At 35.7% G+C, this 27,732-nt stretch overlaps 1 protein-coding gene across 2 annotated transcripts in view; it reads left to right on the forward strand.

The window, feature by feature from the left end:
* Nucleotides 1-14,431: 14,431 nt before the first annotated feature.
* The window catches only part of LOC131143483 (protein MRG1), a 54,279-nt gene continuing 40,978 nt past the window's right edge, over nt 14,432-27,732 (forward strand). For both annotated transcript variants that reach the window (XM_058091818.1, XM_058091826.1), the window contains exons 1-4: nt 14,432-14,700; nt 18,338-18,391; nt 18,618-18,631; nt 24,205-24,350. In XM_058091818.1, the coding sequence (XP_057947801.1) occupies nt 14,566-14,700; nt 18,338-18,391; nt 18,618-18,631; nt 24,205-24,350 (349 nt within the window). In that variant the 5' untranslated portion in view covers nt 14,432-14,565. The remainder of the gene's footprint in view (nt 14,701-18,337; nt 18,392-18,617; nt 18,632-24,204; nt 24,351-27,732) is intronic.

Here is a 27,732-nt window from a genome sequence, read left to right on the forward strand (position 1 = left end):
AATTGATGATCTGTTCAACCAGCTACAAGGCACATAGGTCTTCTCCAAGATCGATCTGTGATCCGGGTATCATCAGGTGAGAGTTAAATCAAAGGATATACCAAAGACGACTTTCCGTACTAGGTATGGCCACTATGAATTTCTGGTTATGCCTTTTGAATTGACCAATGCTCCTCCGGCATTCATGGACCTAATGAATAGGGTGTTTCATGAGTACCTAGATCAATTCATGGTGGTAATCATCGATGACATCCTGGTTTATTCGAGGAGTCTTGAGAAGCATGCAACTCTTTTGAGGTTGGTACTCTAGCTACTTAAAGGAAAGAAATTGTTTGCGAAGTTTAATAAATGTGAATTCTTGTTAGAGCAAGTGGCATTTCCGGGACATATGGTGTCCAGGGAAGGTGTTTCAGTGGACCTGATCAAGATAGAAGCGGTAGTTGATTGGGCAAGACTGAAAAACGTGCATAAGGTTACAAGTTTCTTGGGTCTAGCAGGATATTACCGTAGGTTCGTAGCGGGATTTTCTAGACTATCAAGTCCACTGACACGGCTCACGAGGAAGAACATGAAGTTCAAATGGACTGGTGAGTGCAAGCAGAGTTTTTAGGAATTGAAGTAGCGACTAGTTACTACCCCATTGTTGACCATTCCATTAGGAGATAGTGGATTTGTGATCTACAATGACACATCTAAGAAGGGCTCGAGTGTGTCTTAATGTAGTAAGGAAAGGTTATTGTGTACACTTCTCGCCAACTCAAGGAATACGAGAAGAACTATCTGACACAGAAAGGTGTGAGATCTTTACTAATCACAAGAGTTTTAAGTACTTTTTCACTCATAAAAAGTTAAACATGGCAGTGGAGATGGTCGGAGTTAATAAAGGACTACGATTGTACCATTAGCTATCACCTAGGAAAAACTAATGTGGTAGCTGATGCTTTGAGTCGGAAGTCAGTGAATGCATCAGTTTTAGCAGTTTGGGTTCAGCATGAGATTGGGATGGACCTAGAAAGGTTGGGTGTGGAATTAGTGGAAGGAAATCACCAGGCATTCATTGCGAGCCTGGTAGTGCAACCGGCGTTATGGGAAAGCATCAGGACAGTTCAGATGAAAGATGCAGAGTTGGTAGAGACTATGAGTGGGGTTCAGAATGGATTGAAGGCAGATTTCAATGTCTCTTACGATGGGGTGTTGAGATTTCACACCAGGATATGTGTACCGAATGATGTTGAGATTAAAAGGACCATCCTAGAAAAGGCACATCGCTCTCTATAAACAGTGCATCCAGGGAGCGCAAAGATGTAAAGAGATCTGTGCTATTCTTTCTGGTGGTCTAACATGAAAAGAGAGATCGCCTATTTTGTTGAGTAGTGCCTGACATGTCAATAGGCGAAGGTTGAGCACCAGAGGCCAAAGGGACCATTGCAACCACTTCTCATTTCTAATTGGAAGTGGGAGCACATTTCCATGGACTTTGTTACGAGATTGTCATCGGCACTTCATGGACAAAATGCTATCTAAGTAGTTGTTGACAGATTGACGAAGACTATCTATTTCATTCCAGTTAAAGTCAATTATTCCATGAATAGGCTGGAAAAGCTTTATGTGCAGGAGATAGTCAGACAGCACGGGGTGCCTGTGTCTATCGTTTCAAATAGGGACCCGCAGTTTACTTCCTGATTTTGGAAGAGCCTACAAGAAGCATTAGGATCTCAACTTACTTTCAGTACTGCTTTTCACCTGTAGGCCGATGGTCAGTCAGAGATGACCATTCAGATTTTAGAGGATATGCTGTGGGCGTGTGTACTGAATTTCAGGGGTAGTTGGATTAAATATTTTCCATTAGTTGAGTTCGTATATAATAATAGTTATTTGACCAGTATCGGGATAGCATCGTATAAGGCACTGTATGGTTGGAGGTGCCGATCTCTGTTGTATTGGGATGAGGTTGGTAAGCGTCAAATTTTGGGGCTAGAGCTTGTTCAGAAGACCTCAGAGAAGATTCAGTTTATCAGGGAAAGAATAAAGATAGCACAGAGTCGGCATAAGAGCTATGCAGATACATGCCGGCGAGAGCTGGAGTTCGAGATTGGTGATGACTTATTTTTTAGGATACTCCGATGAAAGGGGTAATGAGATTTGGGAAAAAAAAGGAAGTTAAGCCCTAGATACATCGGACCATTCGAGATTCTTGAGAGAGTTGGTCCAATGGTGTACAAAATAGCATTATCCCCATTACTATCTAGGATTCATGACGTGTTCCACGTGTCCATGCTAAGGAAGTACATTCCGGATCCTTCGCATGTGATCAGTTACGAGTCTTTGGAACTCAGGGATATGTTGGCATATGACGAGAAACCGATTCAGATTCTAGACTATAAGGAACAAGAGTTACGTACTAAGAGAATTCCGCTTGTGAAGGTACTTTGGTGTAATCATGCAGTGGAAGAAGCATTATGGGAATTAGAAATAGAAATACGTCGAAAGTATCCACGACTATTTGGAGAGGCTCAGCACTAAACAGGTAAGTATAACGGTAGGTAGGTATTAGTTTTTAATATAGGTTTCTTAGAGTAGGTTGTTTAGTTTTATTAGTTGTTTACTGTTTGTTCATAGTTGGTCCTTGGGAGAAATTGGTCTGGAAATTGTAATCTCCCAAGACAATATATGTAACCACGATATTCCTTTGCCATAAGTTAGGGTATTTAATAAATTTGGGACGGGGCTGCTATGTAGGTGGCCGCCGGCTCTTCCTAGAGTCGGACTAGCAAATCAGTGATAATTCGGGGGATGTAATAGAAATCAATTAAAAAATTTCGAGGAAAAAATTTTTATAAGGAGGGGAGAATGTAGAAACTCAAACCCAGAAAATAAGGAAATAAATAAGAAAAGAAGAAAAGAAAATTTAAATAGGGCAAACAGCAAGACTCGTCAACGAATCCCCTGTTTTCGTCGACGAGTTCTCTTCTGTGACTCGTTGACAAAGTTCAAGCGTCGTCGACAAAGAAATATCGAGTGATAGGAAATTTTAGGCTTAAGGTTCTTCGATGAACCCCTTATTTCATTGACGAATGTCCTTTTGCAATTGGTCAACAAAGGCTCCATTTCGTCGACGAAGTTGGCCGAGTCAACGATCTATAAATAGGTTTTTAACTTACTTCTTCATTAAGAAATCTCTCTCTCTAAACTCGCGCCCTCACCCCTTCTCTCTACGATTTCTTGTCATTCATTGCCCGAATCGACGATCGAAAGTCGTCACGAGAATCTAGGAGTATTTCTCTACAAGTCTAGTGGAGTGAATTTTTGAACATGGTCTTTCCAAGCATCACTCCAAAGTTGGGATAAGGGTAGAAATGGGTTATCTGTCTAGCATCTAATTAGTTAAATGGGGTATATGGGCCTAGGGATGTTTAATGGTTGCTAATTTGGGATTTGAGTTGATTAAATTGGGGGAAATGTGGTTTCAGGATTTTGACCTCCGTATCGTCGTAGGACGGGCTTTAGGAGCGTCGTAGGAACCTTCGCAGCAAACAGGTAAGGGAATTATATTATGTCAGCTATTTTGTGAAATATGATCCGAATAAAATGCAATATATTTTTTTAGGGAAATTATTGTGGATGGTTTGATCATCTCCTATTTTCTATAAAATATGTAGTTTGAGTTAAATAAAACCCTAGAGATGCTCATACCCTATTTTTAGCAACTTATGTCTTTCCTAGTCAGGTTATTTTGTTTATGGTTAACAAATGAAAATTGTGTGACATGGGAACAGTTTTTAAATGGCATATGTGAACAAAATGCTTTAATTGATTTTATACAGTATGTGATGTGACGAGCGGGGGCTAGTTTTGATATAACGGTCGGGGGCCGAGTTTTGATATAATGGTTGGGGGTCGAGTTTTGATATAATGGTCAAGGGCCGAGTTTTAATATAATGGCTGGGAGCCGAATTTTGATATGACGGCTGGGGGCCGAGTTTTATTGAATGACATTTTCTATACGAAATGAATTATAATACAATTTTTGTTGTGTAAATTGCCATATATGTTTCTAGAACCCTATGAATATGCGATATGTGATATTGTGATATTGTGATCACGGTACCATAGCTATATATGGGTAGTGAGTGCAATCACACGGGCATGGAAGTGTGATATGGGATAGTTGATTGGAGACTTGGGTCGTAGTACTACTCCGAGGTTTTTGCCGGGGGGGGCATCTGAGGTAATTCCAGATGACCATAGGTAGACACAATTGTACTTACAACAATAGTTTTGACTCAGCTACGAATCTGCCAGCTATGAGTTTGAGTCTAGCCTTTGAACCGCACAACCCGTCATGGGGGGAAGCATGTTGTGTGAGTATGTGATAGCATGACGACGCTACTTCAACAGTCTAGGTTGTGTCTTTTATGCATATATAGACAAATTTACTATAAATAGGCTATATTGAGCCGACAGTTTATTTTTCAAAAATTATGTATTTTTAGATATGTTGATTAGTACAATTTGAATGTCATTTTCATATACAGTTAAATCATGGAAGTTTTATATTCACACGAGAACTGATGTTAGCCACACAATGATAATAATATAATTTGTCTTATTGAGAAGTGTCTCACCCCACTATATAAATTATTCTCAGGTCCTTCAAGGAACCGTACCTAGCATACCTCGGGGCTGGGATTAGACTTTTTGGGAGTAGTTATCAGGACTGGTAAGATACCAGATATTTTATTTTGTTATTTTGGGATTGTAATATATGGACATATAATGTTATGTATGTTTGTATTTGGGAATAAATAGAACTCTGGTAAAGTGTTTAGATGTTTAAGAAGTCTTCCATTGTATGGTTTTTATTTCAGTAATGGCACGTGCACCTGAGATTCCCTGGTTTGGGCGGGTTGCATTTATATATGTGTGTAGTATCAGAAAGTATTTATGATTGTAATAGGTTAAATTTGTCGGGTCGATACATTATATGTTATTTTTCAAGATATATATATATATATATAAGTTATACATCTTAATATTCCTCCTTGATACAGGAAAAATCAATGGGCTTCCTTAATTAATGACCTTCAAGCTATGTGGAGTATAGGATACTGCCACCCTATCAATTACACAAAAATAAGATGCAGGACCACTCCTTATTGTTTAAATACCAGCAAAAGCAAACCATATCCATCATTGAGTACTCATGTGAACAAGGTCACACATTCTTAATTCCTAACATTTGGTGCACCCAACTTAATACCAAAATGATGATATGAGTCATATGAGCATTTTAAATTAATGTTCCTAAAAACTCGGCATTCATTATGTCCAAATTTTATAAAATTGGGCTATGCCAATCCATAAAACAGATACCCCTCTTAAAATTGACTCTTGTACACAATATTCTAATTGACTTCAAAGTCAAAATATATTTATTCATTGATTAAAGAGACCTTAGATTTGGATAAGATGTAATACAAAATTGTATGTAAATTTGTCTAAATCCACTTAACTCCAAATCCAAGATTTGAAATCCATACTTTCAAATGCGATGTTAATAGATTTGATGTCAATTAGAATACATAAAAAAAAAAAGCCAGCTTGGTGCACAAAGCTCCTACATGTGCGAGGTCTAGAGAAGGGCATACCACAATGGGTCTATAGTACACAGTCTTACAATGCAACAGTAAGGTTTTCTATACATAGATTATATATTTAATCTATTAAAACAATTTGTATATTTATATAAAAATTGTATAGTTAATATTTTGAATCTTACATGTAATATCTTTTTCAAAATAATTTAAATATTTTAATAATATGCTAATAAAAGTAAATAAATTCAAATAAAAATAAATTATTAATGTAATTTATAGTGACTACAATTTAATAAATATATTAATCTATTATAAAATTTATTAAAAGTATGATTATTGTCATTGTACTACAATAGCATCACATATAAAATTTTTGACAAAAAGCCCCAACTTTCTTGTAAAAAGAGTTCAAATGATATATACAAAAACTTATTTTGAGCCAAATGTGCACTTTCATGCAAATAAGTTATAACCAAGAGGATGAGTTCGTCACAGTGAAGAGTAAAAAGAAGAATAAAGAATGGAAATTTTCAAAGCAAATAGTTGGGGAAGGGGGTAAATGCCTTTATACCATACGATGAAGATTGCTAGTTGGAACATAAGGGGTTTTATTAAGCCCCTTAAACAAAATGGGGTTCTCAATTCCATTAGAAGATATAATCTTGATTTGGTTGGTGTTTTGGAAACAAAATTATCGTATGATAAAATGGAAAGTCTTATGAAAAAGAAGTTTCAGAGTTATGAGCTGGTTAATAATTTTAACTGCCATGGTGGTGGTGCACATTCAGGGTTTTGAGTGTAATACACATATGATTCACTGCTCCATTGAATGTTTAATTTCATCTTTTTGCTTCAATATGTGGTTGCTAGGAGGGCCTTGTGGGAGAGCTTGGACTAGCAGGTCTTGCTCTGATCCTTGGCTGGTGTTGGGAGATTTTAACAGTGTGTCTTGTCAATTGATGAAAGAAGGAATGATGTTCCTGTTTCTGCTTTTGAATTGAATGACATCAGGGATTGTTTTATGAGGGTTGGGGTGTTTGATGTCAGTTCTTCTGGTTGCTTTTTGACTTGGACTAATGGAAGGGTATGGTGTAAGCTAGACAAGGCCTTAATTAACTATTGGTGGACTTAGAGTGGTTTGAATGTTCATGCTTCTTTTTAGATGCCAGTCCACCTCTCAGATCACTCCCTTTGTCTGGTGTCCTTAGCTGGTGAGGATTGCCTTGGTAGGAGGCCTTTTAAATTTTTCAATACGTGGGCTAGCCATGAAAGATTTCAGGAGGTGGTTGGAGAGGGTTGGAGATATGGAGTTTAGGGTTGTAGAATGTTTATATTGGTGAGGAAGTTGCGGAGTCTCAAGAGACCTTTAAGGGAGCTTAATGGTCTCAACTTCTCTCACATTGGTGCTAGATCTGCTAAGGCCAATGAGGAGCTAGTGGAGTTGCAATATAAGCTCCATGATACCCCCTGATGATGAGGCTTTGTAGAATATGGTTAAAATGAAGAAAAGTGAGGCTGGTAGGCTTGAGGAGGCTTACAGATTGTTCTTGGCTCAACAAGCTAAGCACAAGTATCTAAAGAATTGTGATAGAATTACTTCCTTCTTCCACTCTTTAATGAAAAGGAATATGAAGAGGAACCATATTGCATCAGTAATGAGAAGTAATGGGAGCCTACTTATTCTTTACAACAGGTTGCTGATGAGTTCCTAGAATTTTATAAGGGTCTGTTGGGAATTGAAGAGTCCTGTACAAATGTGTATCCTCTTGTTGTTGCCAAAGGTCAAATTTTGAGTGACGATCATGGTGGTCAGATGGTTAGAGATATTGAGGATGAGGAGATTAAAGAAGCTCTCTTCAGTATTGGTTAAGATAAGTCTCCTGGCCTTGATGGTTTCACTTCTTGTTTCTTTAAAAAGGCTTAGGGAGTCATTGGCAAGGACTTTACTCATGCAGTGAAGGAGTTTTTTGTGAAAGGAAGAATGTTGAAGCAGCTTAATCATGCTATGATTGCCTTGATTGCTAAATAAAATCATGATTCAATGGTGCAAGATTTCAGACCTATTTCCTGTGGTAATGTTATTTACAAAGCCATCTCTAAAATCACAGTGAACAAGATTAGACCTTGCTTAGATTATCTAGTGAACCCTGCTCAATCTGCTTTCATCAGTTAAAGAAGCATGATTGATAATATATATTTGGTGCAGGAGCTTGTGAGGAAGTATGGTAGGAAGTGGATCTCTCCAAGATGCATGCTCAATGTGGACTTAAGAAAGGCTTATGGCACTATCTTCTGGAAGTTCTTGGAAGGTATGCTTGAAAAGCTTAATTTTCCTAGCATCATGATTAATTGGATTATGCAATGTGTTACTATCACCTATTTCTCTATTTCCTTTAATGGAGGGTATTATGGCTTCTTTAAAGGAAGAAGGGGTATTATACAAGGTCACTTCTTGTCTCCATTGCTTTTTGTGCTTTGCTTAGAGTTCCTTTCGAGATTGTTAATGTCTTTGGAGGAGAAATATGAGTTTAAATTTCACCCTAAGTGTGGAAGGTTGAAGATCACTCACCTGATTTTTGCTGATGACTTAATTTTGTTTTCTAAAGGTGACCTAACTTCAGTGAACAGTATTCTAGAGTGCCTGGATAAATTTGCTGCTTGTTCTGGTCTCAAGGCTAACTATTCAAAGTCTAATGTTTGCACTGCAGGTGTGAGGGTGTTGATTTGGAAGATATTAAGGAAGCTACTGGTTTTGCTATTAGGGAATTTCCTTTAAGATACTTGGGCATTCCTCTTGCCTTTACTAAACTCAACTCTGGTCAATATGGGCCTCTTGTGAATAAGATTGCCAGTTTGTTTGGCTCTTGGCCTGGAAATTCAATTTCATATACGGGTAAATTAGAGCTTATTGACTCTGTTATAGGGTGTTGAATGCTTCTGTTTGGCTATTTTCCCTCTCCCAAAAGCTGTGATGGGCCATATTGTGAAGCTGTGTAGATCCTGTTAATTTAGGTGTACTCCCAAGAGGGGGGTGAATTGGGTATTTCAAAATTATTTAAGTTTATTTTACTGCTTAATCCTTATTTCAATATTTAAGAAAATAATCACAAGGGTCTGAAATTAATTCAAATATTATCTTAATAAACTCAATTATACCCAATTAATTTTCAAGTGTGTGTAATATTAATCAACATACAAACATGCGAAATTGATAATGAAATGCAAGCTGAAATTAAAAAAATTAAGGGAAGAGATAAGGCAAATACGATTTTATAAGGTTCGGCCTACCCCAGCCTACGTCCTCGCCTTGAGTAACCCACTCAAGGATTCCACTAAAAAATTCGCTCCTTTAACTGGGACAGAGTTTCCCATACAATCCGCTGCTTACAAGAGGGGTAGCTACCTCCTCAATCTCGGTTCACAGCTCGAACCGTGAATACAATATAAAATTACAATTTCTGCAAAAACTCAAATGCTTCTATACAAAACTAGTCAGTACAATAGAAATCTAATACATACTCATATGATAAAAACATGAAGCTCAATGAGTGTGTAAGATGTTTTTCAATGATATTTGTATATCAACAAATGTATGATCTTTGTATATATATATATATATGATAAGATTTTGCCAAGTATCTGAACACAAATCATTATTTTCACAACTATTTCTCAAGGCTATGTATTTTAAAATCCTTAGGATTTGCTTGTCAAGATTTTTTTTTTTTTGCAACTAAATTGTAAGATGAAATCTTTGAGTAAAATATAAGCTTGAATATCCGCAAAGATTCAGACTTTAGCAAAAACCTTTCTCAAATAAGCCTTTCAAATAATAAAACAAGGATTTTTCTTCTCAATAAAAATCTTAGATGTAATAGTATGAGAGATGAAAAATCCTTTGAATAAATCACTTATTGATCAAACCTCAATCACCATAGATCGCTTACAAATGTGTAGATGAAATCCCTTTTGAAAAACTGAGACGATTTGCCCAAGAAGTATGAATGTAGTAGAGTATTGGCAAAATCCTTTGAGTGGAGGCACACTTAGCACAAGATAACAAGATTAGTCTCTCTAAAGTGTTTCTTCTTGTCTCTCTAGGGTTTTGGGCATGTTTAAATAGTGTTCTCACTATATGATTCAATCCTGGCCATTGGATCATTTAAAAATAAGAGTTTTTGTTCGTGTCCGCACTGAAACGTGAATAAGCTCCCCGACCTTCGTCGACGAATGGGTACGTTTGTCAACGAGTGTACAACACTCATTCGTCGACGAGGCCATGCGTTTGTTGACGAGAGCACTGTCTTAACTTTTTGGACTTTCGGTATTTTTTCATTGACGAGACAGCACTATTCATCACCGAGTGGCCTTCATGAGTTTGTCGATGAGGCCAATGGGTTCATCGACAAAGCCTCTAAAATTTGCCTCTAAAAATTCATTCAACTTAGAACTAATGTAAATGTATTTTTCATGAAATACATGAGTCCTAAGGTCTATCTAAGGTATATTTGAGTTTTGAATTATATCATATGACAAATGTAAATACACTCAATTCTAAATACCCATTCCCATGAAGATCTTGTACTTGGCGCTTGCATCTTTATTCTTCTACACTTCTAGTTCCATAAATTGAGCCAGATGGTATGTTCTTTAGGTTCCTTGTGGCTTCCATATCATGCTTACCATTCGTGCATTCTAACTTATGATCCTGTTCACAAACTCAATTGTACAGGTCAAATACTAAGTGATTTGTCATTATCAAAACAAGATTAGACTCAAAAAGTCAACAATTTCCCTCTTTTTGATGATGACAAACACACGAGCAAAAATGAAGAATAAGTTACGCCTAACAAGGCTCCCCCTCAAATAATGCACAATTTAGAATTCAGCAATATAAAATACATACAATAAAGTTCATATACAACATAGAATAGACAATATTTTTGCTAGTATATATGTCTATACTGTACTCTCATAAGATCACTAACTTCTCCCAAAAACCATTTTATCATTTTTGCTTTCTAATTTCTCCCCCTTTTTGGCATCAACAAAAAGGTATATAAAAAAAATGTTCTAACATAAATATATCTCATCTTTGCAATCAAAAATATATTTTCCCGTGTTACTCAATTTACTTCTCCCCCTTTCTAATGTATATCTTTGCATCAACATTTGTTATGTATCAAAAAAAAAAATTAATATGCAATAACCTTGCTTAAAATTCAATACCAAATGTAAGAAAAATTTTGACAAATGTGAAATATTTAACCAAATATTAATATTAATGTAAGTTGCTCCCCCTTAATTATGTAGTCTAATGTAATTCTAAGTAACTTCTGGACTATGCATCAGACCTAGTTCACATCTAATTTGGATAAACATATCCTCCGTAAGTGGTTTCGTGAATATGTCTACCCATTATTCATCTGTGCATACAAATTCAAGTGTCACATCTCCTTTTTGCACATGATCCCGAAGAAAATGATGTCTAATATCTATATGTTTAGTTTGTGAATGTGATATAGGATTCTTTGAGATGTTTATTGCACTAGTATTGTCGCATCTTATAGGAACTGTGTCATAATGTAATCCAAAATCCATAAGTTGTTGCTTCGTGTATAGTGTTTGAGCACAATAACTTCCATCCGCTATGTATTCAGCCTCAGTCGTGGATAGTGCAACTGAATTTTGCTTCTTTAAAAACCAAGATACAAAAGAGTGTCCTTAGAAATGACATGTGCCGCTCGTACTTTTTCTATCCACTTTACTACCGGCAAAATCAGCATCTGAATAGCTAATGATCTCAAAGGATGTGTTATTAGGATACCACAATCCAAGTTCAATAGTTCCAATCAGGTATCTAAGTATCCTTTTAATAGCTAAAAAATGGGACTCTGTAGGTGCAGTTTGAAATCTTGCACATAAACATACACTAAACATTATGTTAGGTCTACTGGCAGTCAGATATAGTAAGCTACTGATCATCCCACAGTAAAGCTTAACGTCTACTGGTATACCTTGTTTGTCTTTGTCTAATTTCAATAAAGAGCTCATAGGTGTTCCTAATATTTTTCCATCTTCCATATTAGACCTTTTAAGCAAGTCTCTAATGTACTTCAATTGGTTTATAAAAATTCCTTATTTTGCTTGTTTGTTCTGAAGTCCTAGGAAGAAATTTAGTTCACCCATCATGCTCATCTCAAATTCGTTTTGCATACAACTTGCAAACTCATTGCACAACTCTTCATTTGTTGCTCCAAATATGATATCATCTACGTATACTTATACTAGGAGCAAATTTTCATTTTTAGCTTTTATGAAGAGTGTTGTATCAATCTTTTCTCTAGTAAATCCATTTTCCAGTAGAAAACCGTTTAACTTTTCATACCAAGTTCTAGAAGCTTGCTTTAGACCATTCAAAGCTTTAATTAATCTATAAACGTGTTTTGGATGCTTATGGTTTTCAAAACCTGGGGGTTGTTCTATATATACTTTTTCACTTATGTAGTCATTTAAAAATGCACTTTTGACATCCATTTGATACAATTTGAAATCTTTAAAGGCATCATAAGCTAGTAGCATTCGAATGGCTTCCATTCTAGTTATAGGTGCGAAGGTTTGCTCAAAACCTATTCCTTCCTCCTGGTTACATCCCTGAGCTACTAGTCTTGCCTTATTTCTGACGACTATTCCATGTTTGTCTTTCTTGTTCTTATATGTCCATTTTGTTCCAATAACTGTCTTATCCTTAGGTCTAGGAACTAATGTTCAGACTTTATTTTTCTCAAACTGGTTTAATTCTTCTTGCATAGATATTACCCATAACTCATCCTCAATTGCTTCACTCACATTCTTAGTTTCTTCTTGTGATAAGAAAGCAAAATGACTAATCATATTTCTGATTGAGGATCGTGTAGTTACTCCACGAGATGGTTCTCCAATAATTTGATCTATAGGATGATTCTTTATGTACTTCCATTCTCTAGGTAGTTCATTAATCTCTTTATCTACTTGATTATCTTCAAAGGATGTTTCCTTAACTTCAAGGTTCTTATCTGAATTACTTTCAATAGACAATTTTTCAAATTCTTTATTTATCTCAATTTCATCTTCATCAGTATTTTGGGCAAATGGATTGGATTCATCAAATACAACGTGAATCGATTCTACAACGGTTAATGTTCATTTATTATATGCCCTGTAGGCTTTACTATCTAAGGCATATCCTAGAAAAATACCTTCATTAGATTTCATGTCAAACTTTCCTAAATGTTCATTGTCTCTAAGTACAAAGCATTTGTAGCCAAAGACATGGAAATATGAGATGTTTGGTCTATGACCATTCCAAAGAGGTGTGTATGTCCAATGATGAAGGTGGCTTGGGTGTTTTTTCTATTGCTTCTTGGAATAAGGCCCTCCTTACTAGAACCTTATGGGACATCCATAGAAAAAAGGAGTCTTTATGGGTTAAGTGGGTGAATCATGTCTATTTGAGGGACAGGGATATATGGGAAGCTCCTTCAAAGAATGAAGTTTCCCCACTCATGAAGAATATTTTGGAGATAAAAAATTGGATGTTGCAAGATTGTAGGGGCCAACAGAATGCTGTGAATCTGATGGGTCGGTGGGTGAAGGATGACCAGATAAGTGCTTCTCTGATTTACAACTACTGGAGGAATAAAGGTTGTAAAGTCTTATGGCATAAAGAAGTCTGGAGGAGTGGTTGTACTCCTAAGCATTCTTTTATTCTCTGGCTAGGCTTAAAAGGGAAGCTATCTACTTGTGATAAGCTGAAAAAGGACCATGTTGACAATCAGTGTCTGCTGTGTAGAGAGGGTGATAAAACTATGGATCACTTATTTTTTAAGTGTAGGTTTTCCAATTCTGTTTGGAGCCTTGTTCGAAGATGGTTGAGGTTGAATAGACTAATAAATGGCTGCATAAAGAAATTAGAGGCATTGGTGTTCAGGTTGTGGCTAAGAGAGTTAGTTTGGTTGCAATAGTGTACTTCATTTGACTCTATAGGAACAAAAAAGAGATTTGAAGGGAAGTCTTTCCCCTGAAGGCGTCTTTAGAGTGATTCAGATTCACACATTCATATTAGTGTATGCTAGATTTCCTTTGTTTGCTCAGGATTGGGGTCTGGTAGACCGCTTGTAAATGTTTGTTTTTGGGAGTTTGTAGTCTGATTGTGGTTTTTGTTCAACCTGCTATAAGTTCTGTTTTTTGAGTTGTATATCTGCCTTTGAGGCCTTGGGTATGCTCAGGTTGATTGTTATGTTTTGTTACTTGTTTGGGAGCATTGCCCTCCTTTTCTCGGGTATGCTTAGCGTTGGTGTACATATCCATTTTGATCTATAAAATTTACATTTACTGATAAAAAAAAAAATATAACCAAAATATCTCGAAGTCTCATTTGGAGTTTGAAAAAATTGAAGAAACAAAAGAAAAATAAGGAAGGGCTTTTGTTTTGCTTCATGGTATTAGAAAAGTAAAAAATAAAATAAAATAAAATATACATCAAGTTAAATGAACAAAAATTTAATATTACACATTCTTAACATTTTCTATCTTTCTTAATTTTTCTTCATATTTAAACAAAATTTATATTTAAATAATATTTGATATAGAAAAATAAAAAAAATGTAACAAGAATTTATTTATTTATTTTTTAATTTTCTCTTCACAAACAAATTCTTGATTTGAAGTAAAAAAAAGTCAAAATAAGTAATGAATTTAGCCATGGGCTTTCGACAAAAAAAAAAAAAAAGCAGGGGAGGAAAAGTGTCATTTTAAAACGCGCGGTATAAAGTCAAAAACAAGGACCAGAGGCCGGCGCGGGCAGATTGCGAATTGCGAAATCACACCTGAGCGGCAGACGAGCAGACGAGAACCACGCCAGAGGGCGCACTGCGCACGCTTCTTTCATCGCTCCCGACAACCGTCGTTCGCTACTGCACATCGCAAAATGGGAAGCTCCAAGGACGACTCTGCCACCGACGGCGACACCGCCAGCGCCGACCTTCCGCCTTCCAATTCCAGCCTGTTCTCCGAGGGCGAGAAGGTCCTCGCCTACCACGGCCCTCGCATCTACGAAGCCAAGGCAACATTCCCCACTCTCCGCTTCACTCTTTTTTTTCTTCTTTTCCTTTTACTGTTCTGCGCGCGATTCCCACCCTCCCCCTTCCCCCCTATGTTAACTTGTTCTTCATTTTTCGAATTGTCTGAGATATTGAGGATTCGAGGTATGATTTTAGTGACTGAGTGTCGTCACTTCCACAATTCGTGAACGTGGATGAATGCGATCACTACGTGACAGCTGATTTTGGTTTTTTCTGTGTTTGGTAGCCGAGAGGTGGTGGGAAGGAAAAGAAATTAATGTTTGGTACCTCAGATACTTCATTGTTTTTGAATCGGAGAGACAGCGCCACCCACTCAACTGAAAACAGTTCAAGTGTTTGGTTCAATTACGGGCTTATTGTTATGTGGAAGAAAAAGCAACGTATATATAATAATTTAAGAATCAAACTCTTACGGTCTTCTTTTCGGTGGCTTGAGGGCTTCTAGGGTTCTAATTTTCCCTTTCCCGAAGAAATTGAATCTCATTGTCTTTTTTTTTTTTTAAATAAATTTTATTTTATCCCCAAGCTCAATTACAAGGCATGACACGTTATTGTCGAAAACATGGAAAACCATAACTGTACAACTGTTTGATTTCTGTCTGAAATTAACTTTTCATGGCAAGTTGTTCTTATTATGCTTTTGTCCAACATGAAAACCTGGATGGGTGATTATTCTCCCCTCAAATGCAAATTACATGAGGTTTAGGTCGTTCGGAACTTGGATGTGGGAATATTATGGATGTGCAAAAACTGTTTTTTTGTCAAGCATAGGCCTTTAATTGCAATTGAAATCTGTTGTTTTATGGAAATTGCTCTATTTTTAGGCAATGTTCTACTGTAATTCAAGGGATGATGGGATTGGAGGCCTTTTCAGAGGCATTATTGGTGCCTTAATTCACGATTTCTTCTTACATATTGGGTGGCAGAGGCCAATAAATCAAATTATCACCATGCTTAATTTCAATTTAGAAAAAGAAAGAGCAAAATTTTGCCAAACAAGATATCATGAAAGAGTAACCATTTCATTTCATGCTCAATTTTATACATTTGTGTTCATTGTTGTATCTCTCTCTCTTTTTTTGACTTGGATCTTGATAAATTTTATTTCACTGTTCACACTCTTTTCAAGCATGGGGATGCTAAAAACTTTACACAAGGTGGTTGAGGATGGTCAAGGCCTGAGGTGTTTGAGGATGCAAGGAGGGGGAAGGAGGGTGCTAGTATTTGAGATAGATTATGAGAAAGCTTATGATATGGTGAATTGAGGCTTTTTGGATAGAGTTATGATGAGGAAAAGTTTTGGATTTGCGTGGAGGAAGTGGGTTAAAGGAGCTTAATCTATTTGTCAGCCCATCATCAAAGATTAATCTAGAGAGTGGTTCAAGGCCTTTAGGGGAATTAGGCAAGGGAATCTGCAGTCATTGTTTTTGTTTACCATTGTGATGGATGCCCTAAGAAGGATGCTCTTGTGCGCTTATGATTTGAAGGTGGTTTGAGGTCTATTAGTAAGGAGGGTGGAGGTCTAGGTGTCTCATGTCCTGATGATATGTTGCTGTTTCTTGAGGACAATTTTGTGAATTTTTGGAAGGCTATTATATTGTTGAAAATTTCAAAATGATTTTGAGATTAAAGATCAACTCGTACAAGAGTGAAGTAGCAGACATTCATTTGGATGGTGACCACAAGTGTCGCTAGGATTGTTGAGAGGTTGATGCAAAATTTTATTTAATTGGGGGGCGGGGGTGAATAAGAGCAATCACCTCATTAATTGGGAGGTTGTTAGACAATCGAGATTTGAAGGGGATTGTGCCTTGGTAATGTGGTTTCTAAACATCTCGTTAGCTGATAAATGGTTGTGGAAGCTTCCCTTAGGTTAACTCCTTATAGAACAGTGTGATGAGAAGTATTTGGGCTTCATCGGAATGCGTGAGATACTAAGGGAAGTGGCACTGTTTCTCATGGAAGTCACTAGAAGTATTTCTCCTAGGTTGATTATCCTTTCTTTCCTATCACCCATTTCAGAGTGGTTAGTGGCAACAATTCGGTTTTGGGAGGATGTTGAGGTGGGTGAGAACTTGTTGGAGCTTATGGTTTCTCTTTTTTTTTTAAGTTTCTTCTCTTCACAATTCACCTCCGACTCTTTATTTTCTTCCGAAGATGTCGATGAGCTAATCACCTTGCTTATTCCCTTGATCACTTTGTTCTTTTTGATGGGGGGATGAGAGGGTTTTGGAGAGTGACTCCTGAGGTCTCTTTTTCTTCCAAAACCCATTTTTTTTTTCTGCCTTCTAAAAAATTCCTTCCCCCGTTTTTCTTCCTTGGTGCCGCTACATTTGGAAGGCAAAGGTTTCCTTCAATATTTGGGCTTTCATGTGGGATATGACTCTCAATAGGATTAATGCTACGAATTAGGAGACCCTATAAGTTTCACAATCTTGATATCAGCTCGACGTATCGTGAGTCCAATGAAACCAACACTGCCCTTTTCCTTCATTCTCAGATGGTAAAATATCTTTAAAATGCTCTTTGCTCTTGCTTTGGTGAAGCTTGGGTGGCACATAGGATTGTGAGGGATTTCTTACCAGTGAAGTTTTTGTTGTTTTGGGGTTTTGGGAAGAGTAGGAATGGAGGAGTTTTATGGTGCTGTGTGATTTTCCCAATCCTCTTGACCCTTCAGCTTAAGAGGAATGTGAGAACTTTCAAGGACTGTTCAACCTCTCCTAGCTTGTTCTGGGCTAGAGTTGTGTTTTGGCATCTTTGTGGGCCCTTCCATTTTTTTTTTGGGGGGGGGGGGGAGTCTCTCTGTCGAGATTTCAAATAGATTGAGTGAAACTTTAGCATAATTTGATTATATTGTTTGTACATTTTTGTTGCTTTTTGGAGGTCATCTTGTCCTCCTTTCTTTGTAATTTCCTTCAGTTTTTGTTAATAAATTTTTCTGTCATCCAACAAACTTAACGTAGTATAGTTTTATGAAAATAATTTTTAAATGAAAATGATACACTTTTATGCTAGCTTTGTAATTATTAACCACTTCTTTTCCCTCATGAAGTACCATTCTGTTACATCTTCAATTGTCTACTACCTGCCTGAGGAATAATTAAACACTTTAACCTAACAGACTCCATGAAGTCATGTAAAGTTTTGCATTTGTTATTGGATTTGAAATGTAATTTGGTGTGTAATTGTGGTTTCTGGGCCAATTCACCATGGCTTATTTTTTTATTTGTTTTTTTAACTTAATCGAGTCTTTTTTTCAGACTTCTGGGTTACTTTTGGACACTGTAATTCCATTAGGGGGAAAATATTGGCTTTTGTTATTTATTTATTTAGTTTTTTGGCTCGCTGCTTGGTTCACACTGGCATTAGTTTTGTAAACTGGTCAATGAAGGGAAGCACTATCACTACAATTGAAGCTCCTTTTTGTAGCTTCAGTTACAAAGCTGAAGAAGATAAAATTTTGTTTCATATGGATGGAATGCAAATTGCTTGGTAATTAATGCCTGTTTTAACTTTAATTTATGATCTGCTTTTCTAGTATTTATTTACAATCCATTGTGCCGAATGTTTTTGATCTAATGTTTGTAATCTGATTCATTACTTGCTTTAATTTGAAAGGTTCAAAAAGCTGAATTTCGAAAGAAGGAATGGAGATATTTTGTTCATTACCTTGTAAGTTTGATCTTTTTTTTTTCACTCTTCAGCGAATACGTTGCCTTGTTTTTTAATTAAAAAATTTTTTATAGCATATTTTTTACCGGATTCCTTCTGTTCCTACCTCTTAACAAGGTTGCATTTTAATCTAACAAAGTTTGAATGCTTGAGCTGGTGACTTGTATACTAAAGAAAATGTATTGCCATTATACTATTAAATGCTATACCGTTTTCTGTTTTGCAGGGCTGGAACAAAAAGTGAGTAAGTTGGCGGCTGTTCTGTAATTTTTGGGTACATTATTAATGAATGGAGTGCAGCTTCTAAAGGTCATCTCCTTCTATCTTTATATTTCTCATTCAAATCCTGTGGTTCTCATTCTTCTTCTATTTGTTCTCATCTTATGATCCTAAAGCCTTTACGCTGTTATGAATGCAATTGTGTTGGCCTTCACTTATCCATGCATGGGAGAAAACTGATCACTTTTATTTTTTTACATCTAATACTAGTGCTGCATTGGGGGACATAGTATTGGGGCTTTGGATATGATTCCATGTTCCCAAACAAAGCCTGAAGTATTGTTAAAACAAACCTGAGATAGAGGTGTTTGGAAGGGTTTTGTGGTTGGGGTAAGATGGATTTGGCTTTCATTTTTCAATGTTTACCTATGAACGAAGCTTTGGAAATTTGTCATGGTAATAGTTTCATAAGAACTTTTGAACTTTGAAAATACCATTTATTTTTTTATAATGTTGTCTGAACATTGTTGTTAAATCAGATTCAAATTGTGAATTAATATTGATTTTGTGAATTGAGAATCGAATTGAATTGTAACATCCAACATGAATTCTAAATGATTGTTGCACAGTAAGTGTATATAACTGAAACAAACAAAATATACTAAAAAATATCTATATTGATGAAAATTTAATGACTATGCACCCAAATATGCATATGCATGCATCCATGTATGGATGAAGAGTATACTATTTATTAGAAAGCTGCAAAGTAAAATCAACTCACTTTTGAAATGTCAAAACAGTAAAAATTGTCTCCATATTTAAACACTTATACTTTAAAATACATCAATTTCGGGGAGAATCAAACAAATGTAGACTTTGTGGAATTGTCAAATTTTGTGGAAAAAGTAAAGTAAACCCAAATTTTGAAAATAATTCAAAAGAGATATAAAAGTAGGAACATTTTGTTTGTTTTGATTCTAATGGTTCATGGAAAAGATTATACAGATTTTTTGCAACTAAAAGTAGTAAAAATTTTGGAGTTTTAAATGATTGGGTTCAATTAGGAACTAATTGGATATGTTGGATTTGGGATAGAGACTTGGGTGTGGATGCTTTTTGAATCACGAATCATAAAATTCTAGGTCAAATCTTGCTTATTTTTGTTTTTGAGTACTAGATTTGAATCAATGGACTAGTGAATTGAATTGAATCATATGGTTCGAATTGAGAATTGTATAACTTTGACAACCATGTCGATTTACTCATTGGGGGCATTTCATTAGAGTTTATTTTGTATGACTCTTGGGAATCTGACCTTAGGAATGTGAATGTTGAGGAATGTGAATGTTGAAGCTCATGTTGGAATCATGGGAATCCTACGTGGCATACATCTTGGATCCCTAGGAGAACAATGCCTCCAAAGGTATTCAAAACCCACCTCTCCTTTAGGTAATATGAAAACTTACATTCCTATAGGAATCCCTTCATAGGATGAAACATATCTCTAGTATCTAATATTCATTCCTTTATATTGTTCTTTTTGAAGTAGGATAGCTAGCTTCTATTAAAAAATGATAGAAGAGGTTTTAGGTGAACTGAGAAGAAAATTCTCAACTAGTGAAGAGAGTTGGTGGTGGGATCAAGATGTCCAAAAAGCTTTGAAGTCAAAAAGGGTGTTGTTTAATACAATGCAAAAATGTAGAGACTTTGAAAGCTTTGAAAAGTATAAAGAGACAAGAAAAGATGCAAAAAAAGCTGTTAGTGAAGCTAACAAAGGGGATATATATTTTATATACCAGATTAGATACAATAGAAAGGAAAACAGACATTTAAACTTGCTAGAGCTAGAGAAAGAAAGAGCAAGGACTTAGATAATATTGAATGTACAAAAGATGAGGTTGATAGTGTTTTGATTAAAGAAGAAAGCATAAAAGAAAGATGGCGAAGTTACTTCAATAAGTTGTTTAATGAAAACCAAGTAGAAGGCTTAAACTTAGAACTGACAAATGAGGGAAAGACTAAAAATGAGGTTTAGCTACAAAATTAGAGATGTTAAAGTTAAATTTGCATTAAAAAAAAATGAAAATAGGAGAGAGAGGGATGGCATCCCAATTGAAGCCGGAAATGCCTAAGTGATAATAAAATTATTTGGTTAACTAATTTATTTAACACAATTATTAGAACTAAGAAAATGAGTGAAAATCACTTTAATGCCCTATGCAAAAATAAAGGAGATATTCAAAATTGTAATAAGTATCATGGAATTAAACTTGTGAGTCATACAATGGAACTTTGGGAAAGGGTAATTGAATAAAGATTAAGGTTAGAAACGAAGGTTTTAGAAATTCGTTGGTTTTATGATTGATAAGATCAATTACAAAAGCTATATATCCATTAAGAAGATTAATGGAAAAGTTTAGAGAAAAGAAGAGGATTTGGACATAATTTTCATTGACCTAAAGAATCTTGGATATCTAGGGAAGTTCTATTGTGGATTCTAGAATAAAAGGGAGTATGTAGTAGGTCTATTGATGTCATTAAGGATATGTTACATAATGACTAGATCCATGACTGCAAGTGGAGAGTTTTGGGAATTTCCATTGACAATAGTGTAAATCAAGGGTGTGCTTTTGAGTCCTTATTTTTTGTGTTAGTCATAGATGAACTTACTATGGGTATTCAAAATGAGGTTGCATGGCATATGTTGTTTAAAGATGATATTGTCTTGATTGATGAAACTAGAGGTGGAGTAGATTAAATTGGAATTATGGAGATAAACTTTAGAATCTAGAGGTTTTAAGACAATTAGAAGTATGAAAAAATATATGAAATTTAATTTAAGTCATAACTGAGGAATTTTGGAGAAAATGTTAAACTTGATGGTCAAGAAATTAATGGCTCTAATAGATTTCAATACCTTGGATCTATTATGCAAGCATTGAAAAAGATGTAATACATACAATTAATGCAGGTTGGGTAAAAATAATAAAATGGAAAAGTGCTTCGGGTGTGTTGTGTAATCGTAGAATACCCTTAAAATTAAATGGGAAGTTATATAAGACAGCTATAAAATCAGCTGCGCTATATGTCTCAAAATGCTGAGTGACTAAGAAACAGCATATCCAAAAAATAGAAGTTGCCAAAATGAGAATGCTAAGGGGGATGAGTGGTATAACTCTGAAAGATAAATGAAGGAATGAACACATTCATGGTAAGTTAGGCATAGTAGCTATAGAAGATAAGATGAGGGAGGGGCGACCAAGATAGTTTAGGCACTTGCTACATAGGCCAAGTAATGCACCATTGGGTAAGAGTGAGCTAGTTAACATTAGTGGTAGTAGAAGGGTGGGGCTAGACCTAGAATAACTTGGAATGAGATAGTGAATAAGGGTTTAACAGCGCTCCATTTATCAGAGTATGTTGGCCGAGATCGTTCAAATTGGCGGAAAAGTATTCATGTAGCCAGCCCACCTAGTGGGACCTAAGGCTTGGGGATTTTTGCTGTTGTATTATCGTTGTTGTTGTTATTGCTGCTGCTGCAGCTGATGTTATTATTATTATGTTTGTTGTTGTTGTTGTTTAGTATTGTGATTATTATTTATATTATTTGCTACAACTGCCGCTGCTGCTCCTGTTGCTACAGTTGCTGCTGTTGCTAATAATGATATTATCATCATTGTTGTTATTATTATATAAATATTTATTATTTTATTATTTGTTTTCTTTATTATGATTAATTGATTATTATCATAAAAAAATATTTAGAATTATTATTATTATTATTATTTGCTTTCATTATTATGATTAAATAATTATGGGCAAAAGACACTTACCTTCCCTGCGCCAAAAAGACAGAGACCTCTACTAAGGTTTCAAAAATATTATAGATCTCCCCCGAGGTTTGCCAAAAAGACATAAACCTCCCCTGAAAAAACTTATTTTTTTGTAAAATTCAAGGGGAGGTTTGTGTCTTTTTGACGAACCTCAGAGGAGGTCCTTGGAATTCTTGAAACCTCAAGGAAGGTCTCTAGAATTTTTGAAACCTCAGGGGATGTTAGTGTCTTTTGATCAGTAATTATTGTTGATGCTGATGCTGTTGCAGTTATTATTTATTTATTTTCATTATTATGATTTATGATATTATAAGATATTAATTTATTATTAAAAATTATTACTATCCCACACACACATAGAGAAAGCACATTGCATGGGTGAGCATAATATCGATATGCATTTACGGCCATTCTGGTAACCATATTGAAATAACACTATAGTACACATTTTATGCCAAAAATGCTATAATCTTATATTCCTGGGCATAAGATGCCCAGAAAACTAACTCCAGGAGGTAATCTAGGATATCCCAAGCCAAGCATCCCTTAAGGTCTAGTAGTCTAAGCTGTTGAGAAGAAATTCTGTAGGGTGCCTACACATTTATATGCATATTGCATGGTAAATAATATGACATATGGTTGAAAATATCTGTACATTGTTACTCTCCCAATTTTATATTTCATGAAATGGCTAATTATATGAGCAAATATATTAAGCATCTGGAAGTACTGTTTACCGTATGGTAGTATCTATGTGTACTAGTACATGCTTTGTTACAGAAGGTGTATAATGCACTGAGAAAGGGGCTTTTTATGCAAATGACTAGTGAACTTTATTTGTAAAAAATAAGAACAATATTTATTTTACATTTTTACGTTATGTTGAATGTGTGTATGTGAATATGTGTTAAGCACATGAAGTTTGTTGAGTAAAAGAAGATGTCTTTGCAAGTAACATGTGCTCTTTATTTGTACATGGATGTAAAAAATCATTTATCATTTTCATCTATTTTGATTTAGGACAAACAATTTTTTTACAGAATATATGTAATAAAAAACATTATGAGTGAAGGCAGTGCTATCTAATTGCTACTTGTTGGGTTTGATAGCTCTTTGTTAAATAGATTCCAGTTTAAAGTTTACATCCCTTCATTCCCCTTTCTCTCATCTCCTTGACCTTCCCTGAAATTTTCAAACTGCTTTCTGTGGAAAATGAAGGTTCCTTGGGGACACATAACACACGTACACATGTATCATCTGAGTGAGTAAAAGCTTCAAATATCTCCATAGAAAAATAACAATGGGTAAAAAAAAAAAGCGACATTAGTCCTGGCCATGTAAATGTGTATCATCCAGATTGAAGAATCATGGTGAAATCATGGCTCCTGAGGTATGTAATCCATGCAATGAACCATGTTTAAGTTGCCCCTTGGAATTGACAGATCAGCATTTTAGAACTGACTTGCCAAAATTTTTTTTTTGGTAAAATAAGAATAATAAAAGACTTCAGTTTTATTGGCATCTTCATTTTAACCTAAAAAAGAAAAGTTCACATGATTCTTCCCCATCATTAGGAGTGCACCTTATGCTATATGCTGTACTTCTCAACTTTTCATTTCAGCAATGGAACTTTTGGTTTTGAGTTTATAGTTGTATTTAAAGCTCTGCTAAAATGTTTCTTTTTTATGATTGAATTTCATTGATTTTCAAGAATGGTATGCGGAAATAGTTACTGAGGCTTGGATATCTTGCCAACAGTTGGGATGAGTGGGTTGGCATGGACCGTTTGATGAAACACACTGAGGAGAATGTACTGAAACAGCAAGCCCTTGACAAAAAGCAGGGGGCAGACAAGAATCCAAAGTCAGGGCGTTCAACACATACTAAGCCAAAAAGCTCTACTGGTTAGCTCCATTCTTGTTGTGTTGGAAGTTTGATATGAATTCTAATGAAAATTCAGAAATTTATATTTTTTTGGCTTGTGTGTTTGCTCCTGCATGTGCATGTATGATTATAAAACTTAGCCTGTGTCAATTATTATACTAAGGAATAAATGATGAGAAGATTTCTATTTTTAATAAGTGATCTTTACTACCACCCTCTCGATCTCTCTGTCTGGCATCAAACTCTGAACAAATTCATCCAGTAACCATTTCATTAATTCATTCAGTTTGTGAGGCATGGATACTTGAAAACACCACCAGTATATGTATCATATACGCATCAGATATAGGTACATGGGGGATGTGCTGGGATTCACATTGTATATCTGTAGTTATTAGTTTATTTTTTAATTTCAGATATTGCACAGATGTGCCTGGGATATTTGAGGAACTGAGGATACATCTAGGATGTGTCCAGGATGCATCCATGATGCATCTGGGGGAAGTTTAAGATTTTTCTTTATAGAAGGGAGCCAATTGTAAAATTTAAGATGCTGTTGGGGCTAAATTAAAAGAAATGGGATCAGGTTTACCATTTTATGGATTTTGTCATTTTATGAAAGTTAAGTAGGCAATATTTATAAAACAGAGCAAAAAATTCCTTAGCCTATTTAGCCTTCAGTTCCACAATCAGAAGAGAAACATGATTGCTCCTTGATTCTGGCCCTCTCTCCCTTTCTACTTCTCTCCGTCTCACTTTCTCTCTTCTATTGATTCTCAGCTGCTCTTTCTTTAGACAAGATTGAACGCTGAAGCTTAGTCGTGATTTGAGAAGTTCAGTAGCATGTAATAACCCTTAGCGAACAAGTTCCTTTATTATGTTAAATTTGGGCTGCAACCCCCTCCCACTTTGGTTGCAAGCATGGTTTCAAAAGTCTGTAGTCGTCAGTGAATGTTAGCAGTTGTGGTATAAAGGTCGTGGACATTTTGGACATTATGTAATGGAGATGCTGTGTCCATGAATTCATTTTTTTCAGTAGTTCGTTAAAAACATATAGATTCACATGTTTTGATTCTAAAATCCTACCTAATGCCTTAGGTTATTTATTAAATTTTAATCAATTTAAATATAACGTATACTACAAGTACTAGATTTCATCTTGGTTGCTTTAGAAGCTATGCACTGCAATGGAATGTATTTTTCTCTCCAAATTAAGTGTAACAAAAATACAAAAAATAAAATTGAAAGACCTCACAGTATGCCATTTAATAAGACAAGAAGTTAGGTTTAAGTTTATTTGAATGCTAGTTACTAAAGAAATGCATAGAAAACATCAATAAACCTAAAAATGATTTTTTTTTCTTTAATTGAAATAAAGAATCACTAACTGAAATAAGCCAACTTAAGATTGAGTTTCTAAGTTTGAATGTCAGGAAAAGTGTGAAAAAAATGAGTGACTTGTAAAGCCTATAGTAGCCTATAATGGTCTGCAATGGCTGTTATGATACATTTACTGTAACAAATGGCTATCAAAATCCTGATCTGGATCATGGCAATCGGATCCTGTGAGACTTGTCTAATAAATCCGAATTGTAAGAAGAATCAGAAATTCAGAATAGTAGGATCCCACTAGGATCATAGCAGGATCATAGGTTTGCCATCCTACTAGGGATCCTACCTGTCCTACTTGTGCAACAGAATATGGACTTTTTCAATTTAGGATTTTAAAGAAAAAGGCCCAATCTATATTTTTGTTGGCCCAAACACTTTACTTTTGCAATAGACACAAAAATGTGGTCTAGTTGGCCCAAATGCATCAAAACTAAGGAAAAATAACGAGCCTTTCCTGGGATTTGTTCATTCCAAGTCAAGAGAGCAGCTGAGCATCTCTTGAAAGCTCTCTTCCTTCAAAACTTAAAGCTCTCTGAGTGTTTAGAGTTCCTCATAGCATTCCTGAGTTGTATATCTGCAGCCTGGGACTGTTGCTTCTTCTAGCAGCAGCGGATGCCAGCTAAGAGCTTTGAGATCAGCACAGAGCTTCACCAACCAGGGAGTTGTACAGTCAGGATGAGAGCTAAAGTTGCAGGCTTGTGGTAGTTATGCATTATCTTTGTAGTTTTTCACTTTCTTCCTCTTATTTGACAAGCCAAAGACCTATTTCCTCTCCCAAAAGCAGAAAGCAGACAACTTCTGTGTTCCTCGTCTTTTATTTTTGACTAACAAAAAGTTCTTCTTCCTTAAACAAAAAGCTTTTCTTTTCTTCTCCTCCTCTCTTTCCTTCTTCTTCTTCTTCTTCTTCTTCTTATGGAATGATAACAAAGCCACAGAGCTGAGAAGTTTACAGCAGTTTGTTGAATTAAGATTACCATTTTCTTCTTCCTCTGCAGAGCACTTCGCAATTTAGACTAATCAGATTTTTTTAGGGTCAAAATTGTTGAAGGAACGACTTGCTAGGTGCCAGCTAGCAAGCTAGTTTCTTATACTTATTACCAAGTTTTTAGGCTTATTGTATCGAGAGTTGTCATTGTTAATGCTTGATATACATTGCTGGCCCACCAGTCATTGTTAATGCTTGATATACATTGTTGGCCCGCCACCCACCACCCAACAGCTTAAGCTTTTACATAAAGTGGTATTCTAACATGGTATCAGAGCTGGTTACCAGGAGGTCTTGGGTTCTAATCTCGTTGCTTGCATTTATTATGTGGTGTTTAAAAATTGTCGTATTCCTTCCCTGCAATTGGTGTTACTTATCGATTGTTTTATCTCTTCACGTGCTGTCGGGCTACACATGCAGAGTAGTAAAGCTTGACACACATTGTTGGCCCACAACCTAACAGCTTAAGCTTTTATTTAATGTGGTGTTCTAACAATCATAAAATGAAAAAAATACATAAAATTTTAATGTAGTTACGTTGTAAGTAGAAGCTTATGATCCACAATATGTAGGATCCTTGTTCTAACAACCTTGCAGTAACAGACTTTATTGGCCGATACTGTTATGAATTGAAGAACCTCCAGTATTGCTTTGTAACAGTGTCAGAGGCCACCGACACCGTTGTGTTACAGATGGCTGATATTACTGTTTTGCACCAATTTCAAAAACAATGGTTGCAAGCTCCAAGATATAAATGTTTGCCTGATAAATATTTCATTTTGGACTTCTTGAAGCTGCAAAATTCTTATTTCTTGTTTTATGTTAGATAATCTATATTTTCTGTAAAAACAAGTTTATAATGTCATGACCCCTTTTGGTGCTTTTTTGTTCATTTAGAATAACTACTACATATATGTGCAGACGCATGATTGTTATATGTACTCTGAGAAGAGGGATTCCCCAACTTTGTCTGGTCTTTTCATTTCCAAAAAGACCCTTAAAATTTATTTAGTTATAAAGGTAAA

This window comes from Malania oleifera, chromosome 1 (assembly GCF_029873635.1).
Source record: "Malania oleifera isolate guangnan ecotype guangnan chromosome 1, ASM2987363v1, whole genome shotgun sequence".
NCBI classification, from domain to species: Eukaryota; Viridiplantae; Streptophyta; class Magnoliopsida; order Santalales; family Ximeniaceae; genus Malania; species Malania oleifera.